This window comes from Sorex araneus, chromosome 3 (genome assembly GCF_027595985.1).
Source record: "Sorex araneus isolate mSorAra2 chromosome 3, mSorAra2.pri, whole genome shotgun sequence".
In the NCBI taxonomy this organism is placed as follows: Eukaryota; Metazoa; Chordata; class Mammalia; order Eulipotyphla; family Soricidae; genus Sorex; species Sorex araneus.
In genome coordinates this window covers 114389029-114409956 of record NC_073304.1, presented here as the reverse complement: position 1 = coordinate 114409956, position 20928 = coordinate 114389029, and the positions used below count along the sequence as shown (strand labels likewise).

At 42.1% G+C, this 20928-nt stretch overlaps 1 protein-coding gene across 21 annotated transcripts in view; it reads right to left on the bottom strand.

Moving 5' to 3' along the window:
- KCNMA1 (potassium calcium-activated channel subfamily M alpha 1) overlaps window positions 1-20928 on the bottom strand; it is a 767652-nt gene that overhangs the window by 108977 nt on the left and 637747 nt on the right. For 17 of the 21 annotated variants that reach the window (XM_055131423.1, XM_055131426.1, XM_055131427.1 and 14 more), the window contains one exon: window positions 732-825. In XM_055131423.1, the coding sequence (XP_054987398.1) occupies window positions 732-825 (94 nt within the window). Of the gene's footprint in view, window positions 1-731; window positions 826-5125; window positions 5213-20928 lie in introns of all 21 variants that reach the window. The other 4 variants (XM_055131433.1, XM_055131438.1, XM_055131434.1 and 1 more) reach the window with 1 other exon arrangement.

Below are 20928 nucleotides of genomic sequence, written 5' to 3'. Positions count from 1 at the left end.
GAAGGAAGGAAGGAAGGAAGGAAGGAAGGAAGGAAGGAAGGAAGGAAGGAAGGAAGGAAGGAAGGAAGGAAGGAAGGAAGGAAACTGGGTGGAAAGAAGGAAGAGAGAGTATGCACACTGTATTTCATAATTAATACTGCTTTTAGGCTAAACAGAAATCAACTGCTTCTGAAGTTAGCTTTGGCAAGTCTATAGATTATTAGACTTTTTTTATCTGTCAAAGTCAATTAATGGAAATTTGATTTCAATCGACAGGATAAAAGGAAGGTAATCTTCAGGTTCATTTTTGATTGTGATGATACATCTCACATATGGCCTTAAGTACAGAACACAGTCCTCAGAGGGACTGAAGCAGAAAGAGACTTGCCAGAGGCGAGCTCTCCGCACACACCCCTCTGATTGGCCGCCGCTGTCATTAGTGCCAGTGCTGTTTAAGAACTACACACAGACGGGACATGGTGACAGCTAGGACTTTAAAGCCTGTGTATTTTTCAAACAGCTTTTCAAACTGTTTTTCATGACAGAATTTTTTCAGCTCTATCATTAACCGCTGACAAGCTGACAGAATAAATACTTCAGCCTGTAAGACGCCCTCTAAGGATCTCATTCCCTCCCCTCCGAGCTTGCTGAAGAAGTGCTCAGGGCCTGGCACAGTCGGGCAGGGGCAATCAGAGAAAGAGAAAGAGCTAGAAGGGGAAGCCTGTGGCCTCTGGGCCAGCCCCCCTCCTTACCTCATTAGCTTGGGCGAGGTGCTGGGGGAGTTCCGCATGCCTCCATTCCGCTGCTTTTTTTTGGGTGACAGACTTGATGGCTGTTCATCTTCAACTGGAAATACAGGCAGCTCATGAGAGTATGAACAATTTGAGGACAAACTGAAATACAGGCAAGATATCAAAGGACACACACTCACGGCTCAGTCACTCACTAGGAATTTACCAGGGTCTTTTAGGACCCAGTGACAAAGATCAACTGTGTTACTCAGAGAGGCCTGGCTTAGAAAAGGTGAATGCAGCATCTCCACCTAACATGGCAGCATTTGAACATGCATGTTCAACAGATTCAAACCGTTGGCTGACACCCTGCCAGAGAAAAAAAAGAAGCTCATGGTTTCTCTATACACATTCTATAGATAGTGAGAACACTATCTATATGGGAACATTCAAATGTTATTCTTAAACTTCATTTTGGTTACATCACTTCAGTCACTGCAGGGCTTTCTCAGTTAGCCCCAAATCAGAACTGAAGTTGCATTTGAAAGAGCTGCATGACAGCTGCCAGCTTGCTGCTTCTGCAAATGAACCAGTTTGCTGGCTCAGGATTCCTGCAAGCCAAATAAAAGAATCCTTGGAGAGGCAGGACTTGATGCCCTTAACAGCCAATGTTTCCACCAGTCAGGATTGGGAACATTGGTGCCTATTGGCTCAAGAATCCCAGCCCAACTCAGCTCCAGACTCTCCACTTCCCAAGAGAAAGGGCATGCAGGGTCACGCACACACTGGGAGCTTTTCTGAACTCAGTGGGACAGGGACAGTAGCGCAGAGAGCCCAGTAGGAGAAGACACCCAAATGAAGGAGGAGGCTGCACTGATAGTGCTAGATGATGGGGGAGGGAACTGGAGAGGCCACCATAGAGTACCAGAAAATAGATTGCTAAGCACTGCGAAGCTGAGCTCACAAACAGGAGTGCATACTACTGCTTTCGCCCAGAGACACCCACTTTGACGATCTGTTAGACTATCATGCTTTCATGTTTTTTCTCAAAGAGAACTGCTTGGTAACTAGCAGATGTATTGCCAGTCTGTCCCCCAAGGGCATGGGCAGCCAAATTCTTGTCCCACCACCACTTCCCATTCACAATACAATTGAGGTTAAAGCTGTAATGTCAAGAAAGAAAAATATGATCCTTGGATTCTTAGAGTTGACTGCAACGCAAAGTGAGAGAAAGCACCCCGGAAACTCAGAATGCACCGCAGTTACCTTAAATCTAAGAAGAGAAATATTAGCAGTGATGACATCAAAAGAAGCCTGATATATGTTAATGGCGTACAAGTCGTAGAGTGGGGGAGAAAATGCCATCTCAGCTACATTATCCAGGAAGACCATAGCACAGCATGCAGTACGTGATGTTTTCCTCCAAATCCTATGAATTTTAGTATGTTACCATGCATGATTCCAAGGGACTGGAATAATCCAACTGTTCTCCAAACCTGTTTCAGAGTATCACACTTATGACACTACCCTACTCTGCTGTCAATCTGAGATGTCTAAATCCTGGTGGACACAGGGAACAGGAGCAAAAATGCAATTTGAAGTGAGAGAAATAGCAAAAGAAATGAAGGTTAAAAAAAATCACACCTGAAAATGCCCTCCGCCTATTCATTCTACCACCTGCTCCCCTTGTGTGGTCCCCAGAGGCCCACACTCAAGCTGCGACCCTATCTGTCACTTAGAGCTCCAGGCAGGAACTATGCAGCTGTGAGGGTATGCATCTTATCAGAAGTGAGTATCCACAGCAAATCACACAGAAACTAAACAGCACTTAAGAGATTAAAGGAAATAAATACAAGCCACATAAATGGTATTGAAGAAAATCACTCCGAGTTGATATGCATCTCTCGGCAAACAGGCACTCTGAGCTTGACCTGAATTCATCTTCCTTTCATAGAATAGGGAGGCAGGCAGACCAAGTAATAATGGATAGAAAGCAGCAAGATATTGAGACACAGAGAGAATGAGTGTGTTTGTGTGTGTTAGTATAGAAACTCTTGCATTGACGCATTGCCTCCACCCAAAATATGAGGTCACTTTAATAGGACCACTTGCTGAATTAAAAATTAAGTAAATTGTGTGTTTGCATGTGAATGCAAATTCTCTTCTCTTTCATACAAATCTTCTTCCAGTTAGAAAGGTCTTTTACCTAACCTAGTTTTCCATAGCTAGATTTTCTCAAGACTTAGAAATGTGACCTTGGTTTTGTCCAATTCATTATACAATGAGTCAACAGTTAAAAACCTATTCACATTCCCAGATATTCTTTTAGAATCTGCCTTAACTTTTGCCTCACACTTACCCTTGGCCTGCAATAAATAAGGCTCTTTGATTAAGCACCCATCATCCTTACACCTTGTCACTGTCTGCTTCCCTGCAGTGATCTTCAGATGGAAGACATGCAAGTTAATACCTGTTAGCCAGCTCCAGGGAACACCTCACTCTGGCACTAAAGTTATGTCTCATTCTATGCAAGGGAACTATTTATTTTCATTGCAATTCAGAGAGATCATCCATCATAATCATACTGCATTTAAATTGGGATTTGTTCTCTTAAATAAAACCTGTGTTCAAAGCTTTCCTCCTGCACTCACAAGCCTGGAAACGTAGATCCTGCTCCCTGAAGAGAGGAGGGAAATGTCTCCAGTCTGAGTATAAGAATGCTATGTAATGGAGACCATTACATGTGGCTCAGATCCCACAAGAGAAGCTGTGAAAATTTCTTTCTCCTAAGGACGATACAAACCATATTTAATTATTAGGCTTTATATGGATCCTATCAATTTCTGCATATTTAAAGGCAGCAGGTCTAGGAAAACTTTTAGTTAGGCTATAAAATATAATTCCTATCTTGTGGCTTCTGTGCTTACATGAGAGGAATAAAAATGGAATTAAGAAAGAGACTAAAATTGACTTACTTTCATGAAAGACAAATCTATTGAAGTAATGGGCCACTATCTCAAGCCAACACACATTTACAGGCTCATCTTTAGCTGATTTTTTGGCTTATTCCCACACACTTCTATCACCAGCACTTTCACTCGCTTCGTGCTTGTAGAAGTTACAGGAAGATATGATTGTTGAAAGGAAACTAACTTAACCAGCTTCTTTAAAACACAAACAAGTTCAGGAATTCAATGCGGAATTTTTATAGGAGCCGAACTCCTTCCAGTCTCCAAATACCCATAAAATTCAAGGGCTTGTTTTTGCACATCCCTAAGTATAACACTTAATGTGCTGTTGTAACTTCCCAGGGCTCGCTTGTCTAATAGGCACTGAATCTAACAGTTTTACAGTTTGGGAAGACTCAGTGCTAGAAAAATGTCAGGCAAATCTAATGAGGCTTCAGATCCCTGGGTTTGCGCTACAGTTTAATTTAAAGTTACAATGATGTTTTAACATGTTTGCTTATACTTGACTAAAGAGGATTCATTATTTCAATGACATAACCTCCACACAATGTTCTGGGAATTGATTTAAGATGTGGCGGTAATTCCAACAGCCTTAATGCAGAGTTGAACATCTGTACCCACATTTTAGACTACTTTTCGTCAGCATTCTCTTTTCAAGCAAAAAGCAAGGCAACATCTTCCAGAAACACTGGCCAGAACTTTGGGCTTACTTCAAAATAATCATATATTTTACTCAATTTTTTAAAAAATCTCCTTTGTAACTGGCCTATTCAGCTTGCAAACACTGTGCTGAAGTTCGGCAATGCTTCTTTGTGAACCTTCCAGACAAATGGGGCAAAATTCCAAGTTTCAACTTTCTGAGGAGCTCCATGGCAGCATGGATGGAGCTGACACACAGCTCCAGCTTCCGCCCATGCCCTGTTACCTCCAGGGGCTCAGGGCAGTGAAGCCCTTGGAGACCGGAAGGTGAGTCTGTTGGCTGGGCTTGAAAAATTGATCAAAGCAAATAAACCCAGAAATGTAGTAAAGGCAAAGAACCCATAAATATGAGTCAACTGGCTATCTCCATTACATTATTAATCACCACATCTGGAGAAATGCACATCTGCACGCACTTAGCAGGTCATTAGTAATGTCCTATTCACCCTGGAATCACTTGGAGTAAGGCATGCAAAGTGTTTGAATGCAAAGTCACTCAGCTAACAGAGCTTCCCACTGAAATCCTAGGCAAGGTGTGAGTTTGGCAGAGGTGGGGGTGTGGTAGTTTGAATAAGTATTTATTGGTTTTTTATGGGTTTCCTCTTTGGTATTTTGCTGCCCAGCAAGTTTCATGCAAGCTGAAATTCAAACAGTAGCGCATCCTTCTTCTTGGCAGGTTAGGGTAGCGCACGCACGGCAGGTGCGGGACAGTTGTTAAAACTGGGACGGGTCCCAGTGATCTTTCACCTGGCTCAGTCACAAGCCGAGAATTGTGAGCTGCGATCTTGAACTCAAATGGATCTCTGAGATAGCGTGATCTAGCTTCACCCTTGACTGCCAAATAATAACAAGAAAAGAAAATGGCAATTAATCTTTTGTGAAATTTTGCATCAGAAAAGCTCCCAGCTAGTTTAAAATTAAACAGAGTTATGGCTTTAAAGTAAGATGAAGATTTCTCCCTCACAGCTGAATTGCAGAGGTTTTGTCTTTTGTTTGTTTTGTTTTTTCACTTTCATTTTCCCAGTTACTTCTTGAGGTTTTTGTCTTGCTTGGGGTTTTGTTGCTGTGTTTTTGTCATCAATGTCAGAAGGGATAGTGACAGAAGATAATCTTTTTTCATGCAATAACTTACTTCCATAAACATAAAGTTTTCTCTCCTCTCCAACATACACAGACAAAGAAAATTGAAAACTCAATTTAACTGCAAGGCTAGACCTGTTATCTCTTGAAGCTTCCTGAAATCCATCAAACTAAATAATTATTACATTACAAATCCTCCACTCTCGATATTAAACTATCCTTTTGTAAAACATCAATAGATGGTTTGGTCAATTAATTTACCAGTGTTGTGATAGTTCTGCTTACTTTTCACAAAATGCCCTGGTTTGTCACTCCTAAAAAAAAAAAAAAGATAGCACATCTCCTTGTACGGAGATTTTCAATAAAAAGTGGTTGTGTGTTGTGTGTTTCCAGGCCTTCAGGATGTAGGTGTTGGTTGACTGAGCGGAAAATGAGGAGGTAAGTTTTTGAACTAGAGAGCCAGTTGTGGATGCCTGTTTTGTGTGAGTTTATCAAACTTTTCTCCTAAGGAAAACCATACAATGGTCATAGGAATACCTAGACAGACTCTCCAAATTACAATATGTAACCTACAGGCTCAGAACTCCCCAGGTGATCCATGTCTAGGATATAACCACCTAAGACTTTGATCAGAAGGTCTGGGATGGTTAACTAAAAAGATCTTGCAATGGAGTCACAAAACAACAATCCCTGAGTCACAGCACAGAAGTGCATCTGCTTTCCAGAGATTTCCTGTCTTGTAATCATTGACTACCAGGACCCAGGCTGTCTGTCACAAAAGCAGACTGGCAAAAGGGTATACAGATGTTTTCATCAGCAATGAGGACAAACAGCAGCAACAAATGCCTGATAAATAATTCAACACTGTGAATTGACATTTAGGAGCAGTTGACTATTGTTTCTAGACATCTCCTGCCTTGGGGAAGGCATGTGCCCATCAGTGAGGGTCAGCAGCTAAGCGTGACTAGGACAAGGTAAGTCAGGCACTGGCACCAAGGTCTTTGCCTCGAGGCTCAGTGGGCAGCTCAAATGTTCAAAATCATGATCCTGGAAAGTTCAAGTGGTTGATGTACTTTGAATGCAAGTCCTGGTCTGACAAGCTTGGAATAACATGTAATACCAAGAAGTGTGGAGAACGTTTTGCAGTATTATTGATAAGATAAACCCATAAAACTGGTCTGGGGGTAAAAGATTATGGTGAATAATAACCTCGGGGATAATGAAAATGTGAAGGGTGCTGCTTCCTGAAATTAATGTTGACAATAATAATATCTCAAACATATAAAATATATCTCTCTACAATTGAACAATCACTTTATCAGGTAGGATAATTTCATGACTTCTAGTGGAGAAATAGGAAGCACATGATTTGGAAAACCTGGTGGCTGTAGGTTGAAAGAAATTTCTTTATGTAAAACAAGGATGAAAAAGTGATGTCTGAGTGGGCTGCCCTGCTGGGGCTCAGACACAGGGAAAGCACCACCCACGGCGGGCTGAGGGGGCAGGGAAGGGGAGGATTGTTGGAGCTTTTTCCTTTCTGGCTTTTGCAGAGCTAATAGGAGAATGGGGAGGGAGACTTGGAGGAACAATAGGTTATGCAGAAGCTAATCACAGGGTATATTTCTGGCTCTATTCACTGCCTGGGAAACCTGAATTGTGTAAGTTTGAGTCCATCAACACAGTCATAAAAGAATTAATGGGAGAGAGGAAAAAATACTATATAAATACATTAACAGAATCCACATGACCTGGAATACAATGTTCTCTGTAGAAACACAGAGGCTTCAGGGGGCCTCTGAAATCTGGAATAAGGTAAATGATATGAATCTATAGTACCACCCTCTCCCCCTCCCCAATCTCCAAACACATGCCCTGTGTGTCCTGGTCCAAGTCCCTATGTCCAGAATCTCAGCTCACATATCTACCCCACAGACTTGAATTGCAATAGTAACTCCCCCAGTGCTCTTCTCTGCTCACTATCTGGCAGAAAAGTCCTTCTGGAGATCTAATTCCTTTGATTATTTTCTTTCTCCTTTTACTCCCACTTGGAATAGAAGGTTTCTGTCACCTCAAGGACAAAGTCAAGACTCCATCAAATATCACTAGGCACTGGCCTCTCAGAGATGAGAAATACAAGTGAACCACGGACTCCCAAGAGCACACACACAGGTGAGTTAGAAATGCAGCAGTACCCCTGAGTTGCTGCGATTAATTTGGGGGAGTAGCAGAAGACGGAAGACCACAGAGAGCTTAGACTCAACTGGAAAGGATACATACACGGAACGCCAACAAAAACAGCAACAGCAGCAACACATCTCTCCAACTTCTCCTACCTTCTTGCCTGACAACAAAGAGATGGCAAAGGCTGGGAGACCAAAAAGCACCCCCTTTTGTAGACGCACAGGTGGAGTAGGTGATTCAGAGTAGGCATGAAACCTGACAGTGCCTGTCACCAATAGCTGTTTCTCTGTTTCTATTTCTGTGTCAGGGGCCCAGCAAACTTTAGCCTGCAACATGTTTTGTATAGCACATAAGCTAAAGATGGTTTTGAGGTTTTTTTTTTTTGTTTGGGGGTCATACTTGGTGGTTCTCAGGGCTTAGTCCCTGCTCCGCACTCAGAAATGAGTCCTGGTGGGGCTCAGAAGATCAAATGGGGTGCCAGAAATCAAACTGAGGTCTGCAGTATGTCAGGCAAACAGCCTACCTTCAATACTAGCTTTCTAAGCCCTAGTCTTCACATTTTGTAAATTGTTATGGGAAACAGTGAAGACGATGATGATTTTATAACACATTAAAATAATGTGAAATTCAAATTCCAGTGACTATGAAGTTGAATGGGACAGGGCCACAATATGTGCTGCCTCCTGTTGAAGATTCCTCTTGCCCTGCCATAGAGTTGAGCTGTGGTGATAGATACTCTGGGACTAGCTTGGTTTAAGGCTTTTGTTTCCAAGCTGATACTGGCTAGAAAAAGTTTGCTGATCTCTGCTCTCATTTCCTATCTGACATTTCTTCAGGTCTCCAGTTTTCCACAAGGACAATGCCCAGCAATAGTGAATCTGGCAAGGCACCCAATTCATGGCATGAATTTGGGGGAGGCGAGAGGGAAAGGAATAGATTAATGACTTTCATGTCTGTGAGGTCCCTTGCATTGAGGGACCAGATCAGATGAGGTTCCTATTCTCCCCGCTCAAGTTAAGTTAGATCCATCCACCCAGCCAGCATTTTGAGGAACAAGGTAAAGTACGGGATGAGCAGTCCCATGAAGCTGTCATTGTGTGTGGCAAGTCCACCTGGCAGGAGCCCCATACGCAACAACAGATTAACCATTAGGCTAGATCTCTGGAAAATATACAGCTTCAACCTTTCCCCAGCTAGCTCAGAGCAATATATAGATGATTATTTCAACCGTCAGCTGCCGCATAGATTTAAACCCCTGCACAATAACTCCTGGATTCATCTGCCCCTTGTCAAACTCGCACAGCTTTCGTTAGAGGCTACGTGGTGTGGCAGCTGCACCGTGAATCCAGAATGATCCAGACGGCGGCTGTCTCTTTGTTAACAGGAAACCAAACTGATGAGTTTGTAATGCATTTCTTATCAAAGGTAGTTTCAGAAGAGAAAATGTGCTCCATCAGTTTGGCTACAATTTCACGTATACGAGATTATGGATTTAATCAGAACATCTCTGTTATTTTCATGAGGAAATAGATAGTTCCACATCCATCCCATTAAAATCACTTTAGGCCAATGAATTATGTATTTATGAATTTATAATTATCCTTGATGTTCCCCTCCTGCAGTATACTTAATAAAATAATCAGCTGGAGTCTACAAAGCAAAGGTGCTTATTAGATACAAGCTGATATATACATATACTGAACTCCATGCGCATCTTTCAGTTGCAGGTCTAAAATTATTATTGTGAATACAGGGATTCTAATTTCAACTCAGATACTTAACAAAGACAAAATGGACTGTAATGAAATACATGAGCCTGGAAAGGAACTCTTTTTCAAGTATGGTGTCTTATAAAACAGATTTGGATTTATTATAGGACAAACCAAGCCTCTCTGAAATACTGAGAAAATACCTGTATGGTCTGAACATTGCCTGGGCACACTGAAAGTGCCATGTAGATGGCAAGAGTAGCCCATTTCCTGCAGTGCTGATCATGTAAGCCCCATCAAGCTGAAAAATTCAATCTTTAAGTGTTACCTATCCTGTCTTTATTTTAGAATTCTGACACTTTGCTCATCAATGATTTTTTTGTGTCAATTTTATTTTTAAACTTTAAATCTTGAATTAGGGGCATAAAGATAGTACAGGAATTAGGGCATTTGCCTTGCATGTGGCCAACCTGGTTTCAATCCCTGGTACCCCATAGGTACTCTGAGACCCTGAATGTATTCCTGAATGTAGAGCCAGAAGTAAGCCCCGAGCACCGCCCAGTGTGGCCCAAAATCAAATAAACCAAAAAAAAAAATTGCACTTAATTATTATTTACCCTGATGACAGAGGTTTGGAATGTCTCCTTAAATTTGTGCCTTCTCACCTCTCTCCGGGTACAGTACTGCTCTATTTCCTGGGGGTACTAGGACCTGGTTCTGCCACCCTGCCTGTTACCCCAAAGAAGTCATCTTCCTTTGTATCTGTAGGTGTGTCTACACACTCCCTTGTTCAGAAGTGGACAAGGAAGATAGAAAACAGGACTTCTTCCCTTTGACCACTCCATGCTGTTTGCATGAGATCATTAGGAAAAGGCCCTGGCAAGTAAGGTTTCCTGGTGGATTTACAAATTGTCAGACATCCAAAGGAGTGGAGACAAGATCATGCTGTTGCAAGAATCTGAGATTTGCCACCTGCCCAGGGTGAGAAAGAGAAAAGACAGACAGGGTCAGGCCTCTCTCGGCTTTATTCCACAGATCATAGCAAGTTCTCCTAGTTATCACAACATTGGTTTACATTTCCACATTGGAATAAAGTTGTTATTTCGCATCTATGTTCTGACAAGGATGTTACCTTCCTTCTCTTTTTATTTTGTGCCCCCCATTCACCCCCAAAGAGCTTTCAAGTAAACCTGACTGACAGATCATGTCAATCAGATTTTTATCTCCATTTTCACTTTGCTATTTACATGTTTAAAATTGGTGCTTGCCCCAATGATTCTGTTATTTGTGGACCCGTCTAGAATCTAATTGTGTCTATGTGAAATTGTTTTTCAAACATAATAAGTTCTACAGATAAGGACATTATTATTATTAGCATCATTATTACTAGCTCATCCATAAACACAGTATCTTCTATGGAGCCTGTTGTTGTCAAGAGCCCCCAGGAATTCTAATGTGTATTCCAAATGGCTGCACTGATACTTTCTCGGAAACTCAGATAAAGGTAAAATACATGGGCTTTTAGTGCAACCCAGGTGCACTGCATGGCATGATGAAGAATGTCCTGCCAGACCACTTTAGAAATACTGTATGCTTTTAACCTTGGGAGGTAAGGACCAGTCTCAATTGTGATTTTACACGAAACACAGCATTTAGTATATTTCTTGGGGGCATAGTTACCTTTATAGACATTCTTGAACTATGAAATCATTATCTGCATCCTACTATAATTTATCCTCAGACACATCCTGCAGCATTTAAGAAAACAATTGTGAGGGGGCCTCTGTCTGGGCCACATGGTTGTGGATGGGAGGGTGGGGTGGGGCAGGGCTGGAATGCCGGAGGAATGTTCTCTCCCACTCTCCTTGGGCCCCACTCTTCACTCAGCTGCAGACTCAGAAGCAGGGTTCCTAGAACAAATTCACACTTCAGGGTGCATCTACTCTCATAGGAACCCTGTCCACAAAAATAGTGCGAGGACACAGCTCCTAAGCCCGCGCCCAGCCTCCAGCACTGACACCCTACAGCGCTGCTCTCAGAAAAGCAAACTGGGAACCATAATGCCAGGGGATCTGTTGCTATTCTCATGGGACAGGACAAAGATCAGCGATGCTACAGGGCTGAATGGTATAGCCAGAGGTCACACACTGAGCGCCAAACACTGTCCTGGGTGCTCTGCTTGGTTAGACAATAGTGTGAATACTGATCATTAAAATAGGGTCTCTGGACATCTGTTTGAAAATATGGCATAAGACTGAGCCAGAAAGTAAGTAACTTCCAAGTAACTAAAGTAAGTAAATTCCAAGAAAGTAATGAAGTCATGGAGCCCAGGATCACCCACTGATCAAATAAACACCTTGCTGCTGTTGATGGCGCCCCCTCTAGGCAGGCATTTTTCACCATGGGGAAGATGGGAATGGGGAGTCTGGAGGGGACAAGAGAATCAGGGAGCAGACAGGCAGAAGCCGCTTCATCGCTTCTTCCCTTTCATGACCTGCTGCACCCACACTTGAAAGGACTGGTTGGCCTGCCTCCTCCAGGAAGCCTTCTCTTTTCTTTCTTTCTTTTTTTTTTGCGTCACACCCGGCGATGCACAGGAGTTACTCCTGGCTCTGCACTCAGGAATTACTCCTGGCGGTGCTCAGGGGACCATATGGGATGCTGGGATTCAAACCCGGGTCGGCCGCGTGCAAGGCAAACGCCCTACCCGCTGTGCTATCGCCCAGCCCCTCTCTTTTCTTTCTTTAACAATCCCTGGGAGCATCTCCCTGGCTCTGGTTCTAGGGACACTCCAGTGTGCTGTCCCTCGGGTGAGGAATTTAAAGCATGAGGTAGCCCCCTACAAAGATCACCTCAGACAGCTGAAGAGAGACTTAAAGGGAGCAGACTTGAAGCCACAAAGCCCAGAGGGTTTGCAAATCACCTTCCCTTTCTCATCTATAAAATGGGGATAGAAAGTACCTGCCCATTGAGCTGGGGTGAGACTAAATTGAAAACATGTAAAGTTTTAGGAAAAGTTCCAGGTACATTCCTGGTAAATGTAGCTTGGCTTGGAGCAAATAAAATCCTTCCAGCTCTGAGACACCAAGGCCCACCTCCACACATGACAATTGGTTTTGTCTTGACTTTGTTCTACTCCATGGGCTTCTAACTCTCTCTTTGGGGGTGGGCCAACTGGTCCAGCATGGACAAGAGAAAGGGAGGGCTGCAGAGGGGCTCAGCGGTGACTGTCCACATGCCAGGGTTTGAACAGGTGCCTGGGTTTGACCCTGACACCAACTCTCCCCCCAAAAAAGTCAAAATTATAAGAACGTAGAAAAATTCACCACCCCCCAGCCTCCTCCACCTCTCATTCCACTGTCACCTCTGTCCCACATTTCATATGGCCCAATGAACCATTTGGGTCGAAATAATTAGGCTTTGCCAACTGTCATAAAAATGCACACGCAAAAGAAAGCAGAAAAAAAGGTTTAAATGGGCCTCGATTGGAAAAGGCTGGGATTATTCAGAGCAAGAACAAATGAAAGTCAGATGGAAATGTGGAGAAACCCCACTGTTCCCTCTAAATTACAGGAAACAAGCAGTGCCTGGTTGTTAGGGTTCCTCCCCTTGAATTTCTGGTGGGAGGTCACGAGATCGGGGGCCTGCATGTGGGAAATGGTTGGGAAGGTGACAATGGCAAGGGAATGGCAGAGGGACAGCACCTCCCTCACTATTTCCCCACTCAGTCTTCCTTTCATGACCTGCACTTCCCAGTCCTAGTGAAAGCTGGTAGGCCCTTCTCCTTCAGGAAGCCTTCCCAGAGGACTGTAATGCGTGGGTCCACCTTCTCTTCAGCGATTCCTGCGTGCTTCTCGTCTCACATCCTTCCAGCAAGCTAACTTTTACGCAGTGTAGTCTGCTTTCATCTCAGTGTGTCATACTCCCCACCCAGACTTCTAAGTTCCTCGACTGTAGTTTAGATATCTTGAGATTTTCTGTAGTAATGAGCTCCTAGTCACAGAGACAAGGAGCAGCACATGAGAGAAGAGCCTGGACTCTGCTGCCAGCTTGGATCAACGGTGTAGCTAGGCAAAGCTCCTGGAAGAGCAGACTTAATGAAGGAGAAGGACCTTCCCAGCTTGGATGTTGAATAGTGCCAGCCTCAACGCTCCCCTCTTCTGCTGAATTCCACACAAGCCAGTTGTGGACTAAAGGCCTCTGACTTTTTAGATAACTTTCTAGCCCCTTCTACCAGACTCGACCCCCAAACACTGCAGAGCAGGAAAATCAGAACTCTTGGTGCAAGTAAGTGTTTGTGATCTTGTCTTGCAACTCAATCAACTGAAGAACTTTATAAAACACTAGTGCTTGAGACCTGCCTGGATCTAAAATCTCCATAATCTCAAGAATAAGAATTTGGGATTGAATTTTTCTCTTTCAAAGAACCTTCCGATCGGAGCACGATGATTTTTGTTTTTTAAGGGGAGGTGGGAGTTATGAGGAGGAAAGTTAGTATAAAGCATTAAAAATCAAAAGAGAATTGGGACAATTATCTGAGCCCTCTGAAATTGGTTCCCCCCCCCACATTGATTTAAATGCTTACATTGAAAAAGAGTAGCGGGTAGCGGATGGTTTGTATCTTGGAAAAAAACTCCCTAATGAAGCTGGAAATATAATATGGTGGGTAGGGCATCTGCCTTACACACTGCAGACACAGGTTTAATACCCAGCACCCCACATGGTCAGGCGTGAATCCTGAGTGCAGAGCCAGGAATAAGCCCTGTGCACTACCAAATACGGGCCCCAAAACCAAACCAAAGGAAAACAAAACAAATTTCCTAACACAATGTTCTTTCTTTTTTGGCCATTTGGAAATTATAAGGGCTCAAGATAAAACACATGTCCATGGGCATGACACAGAAAACAACACAGCTGCCTTAGCAATGGGCCTGGTCTGTAGTGAGTCTCTTGATTAGGTGAAACCAAAAAAGTAGAAGGACCTGCAGGGCATACTGGACAGGAGAGCAGACTGACTTGGAAAGAGGTTTGTGAAGGTCACAAGGCACTTTCCTGACATTTTCCTGGCAGATAAATTCGACCTTCATTCTGGAAGTGTTGGTCCGTCTCTTCAACTAGTTAGGTTGATCCCAGCCCCCTTAGGAGAACTGGAAGGAATCATCAAAGATGAACTTTACCAAAAAACATTGCAATCAATGTTCTGAAAAGCATTTCCAACAAAACCAGTGTTTTTAAGTGGACTCACCAGGAAGAAAAGTATCTCCCCATTCTCCATTTTTTAACTCACCTAAGCGAGAATAATTCTGAATTTTCTCTGTCAAAGGCATATCATAAGACAAGATGTATTTAATGTTTTCTGGCTCCTTAACTTGTAACCCTACTGTGTCAAGAAAAATAAATTAAAAACTCAAATGACAAAATTACTATTGAAGTCTCAAAGACTGGTCCCAAATTTTTAAATTACACCAACTGTGAGATATTTGTAAAGTTCTTTATAGTCTGATAGTTGATGAATAATAAGGAAAATAAACAAATAAATGAGTGATCCTGGATTCATTTTAATTCCCCCACCCCGAACCTCAATAAATCTATTATTTCCTCTATAGGCCTGTATTTATATCCAAACACTCCATGTAAAGAGGAATACGTTAGGCTAAAAAAATGTTAGTAGGGTAATGTTTTAGTGAGAACTGAAAAATAGGCTTTCTCAGGATAAAGAACCAAAAGGTGATCTTCTGACATGTTTTCACTCTTCACATTATGAGCTTTATGTGGATAACCTTACTGAAGCAAATCTGAAAAACCAACGAAAAGAACAAGCAAACAAAAAGCACTTTAATGCTTTTTGTCAGAAATTTAGTACAGCCCCAGTGAAAAAAAGCAACATTCATAGGTTACCTTGGATTCTAAAACAATTCCTGATGAAAGAGCATCACATTGAAATTACATTATGAGGCTGAAAAGATAGTGCAGGGATGAAGGCCATGCCTCGCATGTTATCATCTCCAGTTCGATCCCGGCACTGACTCCATGTGGTCCCTTAGCATCAAATCACTGGCCTGGCTGACTGAGAATCACCACTCCTGATCTCCTGAGTACGTGTTGGAACCCTCCAAAATTATGTCACCTTTATTAAACTGTCTCTTTACCCTGATAGGGAATGAAGTTGAGGAAATTAACTTCTAGAGGTAAATATTAGATTTAAGTGAGACTTGGAAAATAACAATAGTCAGATGGTGGAAGGAACCCAATTCTAGGGGTAAGAGTCTGGAATTGTGTTGCTACCTTTTGAAAAAACACAATAATGTTTCTTTAACAGGAGCATTAAATCAAGTTAAAGAAATCTGAGCCACTCAAAGGTGCTGTCTTAGTGGAAATAAATGCCCTCAACAAACAAAACAAACAAACAGTTTTAGACTTTCATTTTAGATAAATAAAGGAGAAAGAGAAGATGGAAAAAAAAAAAAAAGAAAAAGCAGAAGGGGGTGGTGGAACCTTGATGTGGTCCGGGAGAGAATTCCATTTCTAGAAAAGCAGCGCCACCTGCTGGTATATTCACACTCCAGGCCCCTTGGCAGTTTGCCGGCCATCGTCTATCTTACAATCTCGGCATAAATATACAGCAGTATTTCTAGCTGCTGTTATACATAAGAATTTTATTACCAGTCGGCAGATTTCTAACACACTGGTTGCAGTTTAATAATCCTCTATTACCTGAAGTATGGGTTATATAAAAGCCTGGAGTGTTAATTGTTGACAAACCAATTCTAACGTGTTAAGCATTGTAAGTCAACCAGTAAATATCCAAATAAATCAAAAGGGATAGCTCTTTCCCCCTAACAAGCTATTATCAAACAACACAACTTGATCGCTTACATAAAAGTAATGTTCATATGTTTCTATGTACAAAGACATCAGGGAAAAAATGCATTTATAATGTTAGCTAACTGGGAGCTTTTCCCTCCTTTACAATGTAAAGGAAAATATTTTTGCAGTGAATTGTTTCCCATTCTTAAAAATTACCTAAACTAAGATGTCATTTAGGAAATTTTTTCATATAAGGAAACCTGAGTTATAAATAACTAAGATTACATCTATAAAATGTTCTATTTTTTAAAATGGCTCTAGAGAAGTCATGGAGAATATAAATCACTGATTCAGTGAGCAGAGAAACACTACCTGTCATTTTTCAGAAAAAGATCACACAAATGCGATAGCAAGGGAACACAATAAAAGGAAGAAACAGAAATGTGATAGGTGACTCTGATTATATCTGCAAAGGAAACTGTGAAATAAATTAACACCCAAGCGCCCACGAAAGGCATATTGTACTTCACTGCGAGCCATCATTATGCAAGGAAAGAAGGGGGGTGACTTGGTAGGAACAGAAATGAAGTGTCGCCTGTGAAACCTGGTGGTGATAACTAATGACCATGCTACTTACAACTCTGATTTGATCTCAACCAAAAAAAGAAAAAGAAAAAAATCTACAGGATAGATGTATGCACTAGAGATCCTATTTTTCACTTGAAACAAATAAAGCCCAAATGGGATCAAAGGGCCCCTGTAAATGAAAAATGACAGTTCTTATGTTGCTCTGATTTGATCTCCAACCAAACTACCAGGCTGATAACATTCCAGAAGGCAGGACTGTTCAAGGGTTGTAGTACGAAGGAGGTGAGGGCTGCATCCCAGGCAGTGGAAGGGAAGTTACTCTCTAATTTTTAAGTTATTGAGATGTCATCTCTAACAACAACACAGACTTTGCCTGCAGCATCCCAAAAGGAATTGCTGAAAACTCCTACACTGTTTCACTGGGGAATAGGGATTCCCTTTAGACTCTGTAAACTGGAGAGGGTCAATGTCTGAAAAGCCCCCACAGTGGCATAATTCCTTGGAGCTTAACATGTCCGAAGTTTTCTCTAATAAGGGCCCTGGAAGTAGAAGTATCTAAAAGTAGAAAGGATCTCAGACAATGCCCTGATGGGAAACCACTTGCAAGTGGAGACAGGGAGAATTCCAGCAGATGGAGAGAATGTGGAGGAATCTGGTAGAATCTCAGGCTTCTAGATGTGAACTGGGGGTTAGCTAGACAGAACCTAGACAGAACTCCACGCATTCAGCCCTGGTATTGTCACAGTGAGAGATGGTTTTTGTAGCTAGCTGTGGCTTGGGTGATTAAAGGCACAAGGTTGACTTTCAGAGCACGGAGTTAAGTTCAAATCAACGAAAAATTAAATGTAGAGAAAAAGATGTTGCTGGGCTTTTGAAAATCTCAGGGGAGCTGAAGGGCACTCACTGTGAGGTCACTTGGGAAGTAATAAAATTTGGGTTTGCCCAACTTGAGCTTACCTAGACTCACCTGAACTTCAAACCACTTGGACTAAAATAAATGCCCAATGCCATGTGGAAGGGAAATACAGCAGCAGCCCACATCCGCTAAGCAGTCCAACCTGTTGGTCTGATGGCAGAGGCACCGGAAGAACGGTATGTCTTTCCAAAGAAGCAGGGGTGGATTCTAGATGGAGCTATTCAAGGGTTTCTACCGTCAAGACCAGCAGCTGCTCCAAGACAAATGCTTTGTTCAAGAAAGCACAAGGAACAAGAAGCAACAGTTCTAGGCTCAAGATCTTTTCTTTTGAGATATATGCCTAATAAAACCATGGAAACGTAGGTGTCATGTTCTTAACACAGTTTAGATATCTTTGGCTAACTATTTGCTGACTCCCTGCCATTCACCTGGGCTGCTGTGTGCAATATGTTGAGAACTTGAAGATCATTGAACATTAATGTTTGTTGCTGGAGTTTACTTCTTAAAAAGCACCACATGAAATCTGCTGCAAAGGGAATTGTGCAAAGTGTTATTGGATCAAAGATGAGAAACCCATCAGATTAATTTTAATCTGAGATAGATGGAAGAGCAGTCAAGAAGCCTTCACAGAGACATAAAAATAATTGTTAAACTGGTTTCAAAGCAGGAATTGACAATTTTTTCTGTCAAAACAGGTAGTAACTATTTGGGGCTTTTTATACTATACACTCTCCCTTGCAATGACTCAATTTTCTTATTGTGCCTTGAAAGCCAGCAATGGGAAAGTGAAAATTTTAGCATTACTGTATTACAATAAAACTTTATTTGTGGTGGTGGTAAGCCATATTTAATTCAGGTGCTATAGTTTCCTAAATCCTGCTTTAAAGAATGAGTATGTCATTAGAAAGAGAAGTAAGTAAAAGGAAAGTATAAATAAGAGAGGAGAAAGTAAAATGAAGTCATGAAATTTGCTTATACATGGGTGAACATGGAGACCATAGTGCTGAGTGAAATGAGTCAGAGGGAGAGGGACCATAGAATGATTGCACTCATTTAGGGCTTATTGAAAAACATAATGTGAAAATAGTACTCAAAGACAATAGCAACAAGGGCCAGGAGGACTGGTCCAAGGTAGGAAGCTTGCCACCATGGGCTGGGGGAGGGTTCAGAAAGGACAGAGAGGGGATCACTATGACAATGACAATTGGAAATTATCACTCTGGACAAGAACTGGGTACTGAAAGGAGGTAAAACAATATGCATAAAAAACCCTTCAGTTAAGTTTTGCAAACCACAGTGCCTGGCAGATAAAAAAAGGGGGTAAAGAGAATAAGAGAGAGAGGTGTCTGCAATAGAGGCAGGCTTGCAGTGGGGGCGGGAGAGAAACTGGGGACACTGGTGGTGGGAAATGCACACTGGTAAAGGGACGGGTATTGAAACATTGTATGGCTGAAACCCAGTCATGAACAACTTTGTAACTGTGTATCTCTGGGTGAATCAACAAGTAGAAACTTGGGCTAAAGTTTTCAAAAGTGAATTAAATAACAAAAACAAGATGGTCTTTAGATGATGGTCACATGATGAAAACTGATGTGGCAGATGGAACTAGAAAACTAGATTTCAGTCAGAAAGGCGGGTGCCGGTCTTTTGAAATAAGGAGCCTCGGACAATTCTTTTCTTCTTTAGAATGGAATACACTGATCAAATCTGTGTTTTTTCATGCTAAATAGGGTGACAGTTTAGTGGCCAGGGGCACTAACAAAAGGATAGTGATGGCAGGACAGACAGAATTCAGAGTTCAGAGCCGAGCAAGGATCACCAGCAGAGGGTTAGCAAAATCCTCCAGATTTCAAAATCCATTGATATTCCCTCAACCCATCTGTAGACAAGCCCTGGCCTCTGGTCTGCTCAAAGAAAGGGGCAGTGACAAGTCCAAATGCCAGTGTCAGGCCACCAAGGGCCTGCTCTTTGCCCTGAGCACATGAATTAGAAACCAACAAGAATTAGAGCTCAGCTAACCACAAAACAACATATCAGAAGTAACTAACACTGTCTCAGCATCTGCAAGATCTCAATGATGATTTAAGGTCAAGACCATCATCAGGACAAGTTTAGAGATCTACTTGAAAGGGAACAAGAACTCATGTTTCCTTCTGGTTTGTTCGCCAACTTTCCTTGTATGTTTGCAGAACACACAGATTCACTTTCTTCATGCCCAGTTTAGAGACAGAAGTCTTGGAGAGGCAGTCACAGGAAGAGGAAGAGTGATAGAACCTGATCACACACGCAACCATTTTCTGAGATAGGTCCCATTACTATCTTCATATTACAAATATGGAGAGTTAGGATCAGAGATGTTTCTAGAATTTTCCCAAAGTCCTATGACCCTGAAATATGGGATCTGTTTGTTAGTTACTGAGATGAACTAGGATGACATTAGTGACTTGAGAATTATAGATTCACACGTGCATAAGGATAATTCTAATATAGGAACTGACACCCACTGAGATTCTAGTTAGGGAATATATCAAAACTTCACTGTACCAGCTAAATTCCCCAGAAGACACAAATCCCATCCTTTCCCTTGTTTCCTAGAATTTCAGGCTTTAATTGCTAAGGTGATCACTCTGCACTGTTAGGGGAATGGCTTGGGAATCCTCAAAGAAAAGCCAGATGTCTGCCTAACAGATTCCTATCTTCTTCTTAAATGAAGGACTCTGTGAATGAGCAGCCTTTCCAGCAAGTGACCTCTTGCATATTTCACAACCAAGTCCCAAGACTTCCAGGTCACAGGACCTGAGCCCCTTCCTGTATATATTCCTAGCAACTTTCAGCCTGTAATTTTCACCACGAAGCTCTCTTCTCTGCGGGTCATTGTACCTTCTTTTTTCTGTAACACCTGTTTAGGTCTTTGGCTTTGAAGCATCCCTGCTGGATGTGTTCTCTCAGTTGGATATGTTACAGGCCATATGTGGAAATTTACTCATCTGCACTGAAGAAATGGCCAGATCAACCTTGACAAAACACAGAGAGCAATTCAAAGCCACTCAAAGGCAAATGAAGGAACACTCAGTGCAGCCTTAGAGAAAGCCTTGAACAACTGAGAAATCTCCCTGCCTCCTCTTTTTCTCTATGAATAAACAGATTAATAGCATTAAGTTGAAAATAGTTATGAGACACTGAGGTTTTGGACAAGTCTAGGTGGGAGAAATTGTCACTCGGGTGCTATTGGATTTGATCTGCCTACTCAGAATCACAGACAATGATCC